This window comes from Frankliniella occidentalis, unplaced genomic scaffold (genome assembly GCF_000697945.3).
Source record: "Frankliniella occidentalis isolate FOCC.00 unplaced genomic scaffold, Focc_3.1 Scaffold56, whole genome shotgun sequence".
Lineage (NCBI taxonomy): Eukaryota > Metazoa > Arthropoda > Insecta > Thysanoptera > Thripidae > Frankliniella > Frankliniella occidentalis.
In genome coordinates, this window is record NW_026267186.1 from 692,861 (window position 1) to 696,310 (window position 3,450).

At 57.9% G+C, this 3,450-nt stretch overlaps 1 protein-coding gene across 3 annotated transcripts in view; it reads left to right on the top strand.

Annotated features, from left to right (window-relative positions):
* The first annotated feature begins 73 nt into the window (after window positions 1-73).
* LOC113205477 (serine/arginine repetitive matrix protein 2) overlaps window positions 74-3,450 on the top strand; it is a 154,692-nt gene continuing 151,315 nt past the window's right edge. For all 3 annotated transcript variants that reach the window (XM_052267654.1, XM_052267656.1, XM_052267655.1), the window contains exon 1: window positions 74-598. In XM_052267654.1, the coding sequence (XP_052123614.1) occupies window positions 413-598 (186 nt within the window). In that variant the 5' untranslated portion in view covers window positions 74-412. The remainder of the gene's footprint in view (window positions 599-3,450) is intronic.

Consider the following 3,450-nt stretch of genomic DNA (forward strand, 5'->3'; position numbering starts at 1 on the left):
CTCGCCCCGCCACAGCCCCACGGGCCGCCCCGCCTCTCTGCCTCGGCCCGCCGGCCCGCCGCCCCGCGCGCCAGTCCGCCCGAGGAGGCAGGCGCTAACGTGCGCCCCGAGCCCGCGCCGCTACGCCCCGCGCAGGCCCGCGTCCATGTGTGTGTGTGCGCGCGTGTGCGTGTGTGCGCGTGCGTGCGTGCCCGAGTGCCCGCGCAGCCCGCGCAGTGCCCGGTGGTGGTGTACGTGATCTGTGAAAGTGTTTTGTGGTGTCCGCAAGGGTGCGGGGGCCCCGCCGGCCCGTCAGGGGGGCGGGGCGAGTGTTGTGGTCATGATTCAAGTGGGTGATGGCGCTGGCGCCATAAGTGAAATCAAGTGAATACCAAGTGCAAGTGAGTGAATATTTGTGAAAGTGCAAAATAAAATGAAGTCGCAACGACAGCAAGCCATGGTGGATTACAAGCCCCGCGAGGAGCTGGTGGGCAAGAGGTTCTTGTCCGTCAGCGGCGCCCTCGCGGACCTGCTGCAAACGGATACAGCGCAGTGGGGCTGGCGCTCCGGGTTCATCCGGGCCGCGAGCCACCTGCGCAGCGACGACGAGGACCTGCAGGTGAGTTTCTCTCGCGCCTTTACGGTACCCTGGCGGTGCCCTGGCGGTACGCGAGGCCTGCCGCCCGACAAAGCTCTGCATAATACATCAGAGCCGTCATTAGACGTCATCAGCGAGTGTGGGGAGGGGGGGGGGGGGGTCTTACGGTCTTGTGAAAGGGACTGCGAGTGACCGAAAGCAGGAGCGGGCGTGTATAGGGAAGAGTTAACCGCAGCTGTGAGAACTCTCACTTCAGTGTGTTCGTGTCCATCTGACTGGCTGCAGCAGCACCAGCAGATTCTTCTGCTATCAATCCGTTTGGCGCCAACCATTCGCGCGCCGTACGTGGCGCTTCCCTCCTCCTCCTCCCCCCCCCCCATCGCTCTCTCGCTCTCTTTCCCCTATCTCTCTCTCCCTCTTTCTCGTACGGTTCGTCTTGGGTTTCCCTTGCACTACGCTCACGCTCGCACCACCACGTAGCCTACAGCAGCGCCAGTGCGCTCGCTCAGCCCGCTCAGCCCGCTCAGCCCCAGCCTGTCGGCCGTCAGGAGTTCCCTCTGCCGCAGCCTTGGGAGTTCTGCACGCCAGGCCGCGAGGCGCCGCGAGGCACCGCGAGGCACCGCGAGGCACACACACTGGAAAATAAAGTCTCCACATTCAGCAGATGGCTATATTGCTTTTAAAAACAAGCCCGTGTCATCACGGATTTGTTTGTCTCTCTTATTTACCAGTACCAGTACATAAGGGTGACAAAAAACCCAGAGTGACATGTTTGCCAGATGAAACAAACAAACAAACAAATAACCATGGCATTATTGTTTTGAAGACATTTTCTTACAGTGTATAAGCCCACCTCCATTCTGAGCTGCGCATAGTCGAGTGAAGCTAGCGTCCTCGACACTCTCTCCAACGACTGACGTGCGAGCGCCACCCAGCTCACATCAGCTCACGTCGCCCAGCCGGTCCGGTCGCCTAGCCGGTCGCCCAGCCGGTCGCCTAGCTAGTCGCCTAGCTGGTCGCCTAGTTGGTCGCCAAGCCAATCCCCTAGCTATTCTCCTAGGTGGTCGCCTTGCTGGTCGCGTAGTCGGTCGCCTAGCTGGTCGCCTATCATGTTGCCTAGCTGGTCGCCTATCATGTTGCCTAGCTGGTCGCCTATCATGTTGCCTAGCTGGTCGCCTATCATGTTGCCTAGCTGATCGCCCAGCTGTGGGCCTAGTTGGCGCCTAGCTGGTCGGCCGCCCAGCCCGTATCCCGGGCCGCAGTAGCATGGCCTAACTCCCGAGGAGGGCGTCCTTGGCGGGCGGGCCGAAGCGGCCCGAGCACGGACTCGTCCTTGTGCGTGGTTCGTGTCGTGTCGTCACCAGCTGCACCACCACTGCGCGACTGCCATGGCCAGGACCAGGACCAAGAATGCACGCCGGCGATGGCGTCATGTTAGCGTGTTCAAGTAAAATCAGGTCGAAAGTTTTGGCTGAAACGTGTCAATCAGCCCAGCCGTGGCAATTGGACACCCTCGCCCCACTTCCCCACGTCCCTCTATAGCTTCACCCGCCCCGCCCTGCCCCTTGTTTTGCCGATTCGTAAAACTGCGTCACAAGCAGGGAAGTGGGCCACGAAGATGAGTCGCTGCCATGTGAAGGTGAAGAAGTGCAGTGAGGGACGTCGCTTATGAGCGTGCAAGCCGGGGGGGGGGGGGGCAAAAATCAATACTCAGGTACTGTAAAGGTACCGAGCTGAGTACCTGGGTGCTCCACCGGTCCGGTATGCTATGGTTCAGTACCTAGGTATACCCTTTAGGTACCTAAAGTTTAACGTATTCCCTCCGATAATTGTCGACTTAAGTAAGACGGGGTGAAGGTAATTTCGAGAACAAAGTCAAGCCCCTCCTGCTTGGCCTCCCACCCAAATTCCCTACTGGTACCATTCTTGTCATGCACTCGCTTTCTTGCGGGTGTATAAACAGGTGCACCACCTGCAACGCGTACAGAGTACGATCTCGCCTTTCGTTTCCGGGCGGAACACAAAACCGTCTGTCCGGCCAGAAAAGTGTTCCTTTTACTAATAGTACCTTGAAAACTAGTAAATCTTTCACATTCCATAGGTGCCTGATGAGCCCGACGCACTTCTGCAGTTATGCACTGTGCGGCACGCAGACGTGTGTGCAGGTGTGGGCTGGCTTGCCCTTCACCCCTGACCACGGCGGCGCCTTACAGACCGAGCGAGTAGGCAACCCACCCACGCAACGGAATGCGGTACAGAATTACTGCAAAAGTTCATCAGCCACCTGGTATGATTAAAAGCAAATTCCGTTAATACAACGAACTTTAACTTGAAATGAAAGGAATTGCTTATGGATGATCATGGGCGAAATTTCTGAAACTTGATTCTGAGAATCAACGGAACCGTTTTAGGGCATTATTGGTGCAGTGAAAGTTACACTTCTCTGGATGCAGTTAAATTATTATCTATAACCATTTGTTGTAAGAACCAAAATCAAGGGTGTGTCCACACTACATGCTCGAAGAACACATCTGTGGGACAGTTCCACCCTTTCAACAGTGGGGACTCGGCTGTTGAATGGATTCAACGGCAGGAATTCGTGGAAATTCGTGCCGACCCACTGTTGCAAACCACTGTTGGATTTTCAGAGTGGTGCGGTTATGCTGCCGTAGTTCATCATTTCCCTGTGTGCAGGTACCTACCTACGTAACCCCCAGCCACCTCCAGTCCCGACGCACCTGGCGAAGATGGTGGCGTCGTCGGTCGCGGCTGTATGACGGGGCTCGCGGCGGGCTCGGCCGAGGCGCGGCCGGGCTCGGCATGGGCTCAACCCGTCCCGTTTTCAGGGGCCACGCCCCACCCAGCCCCGCCCC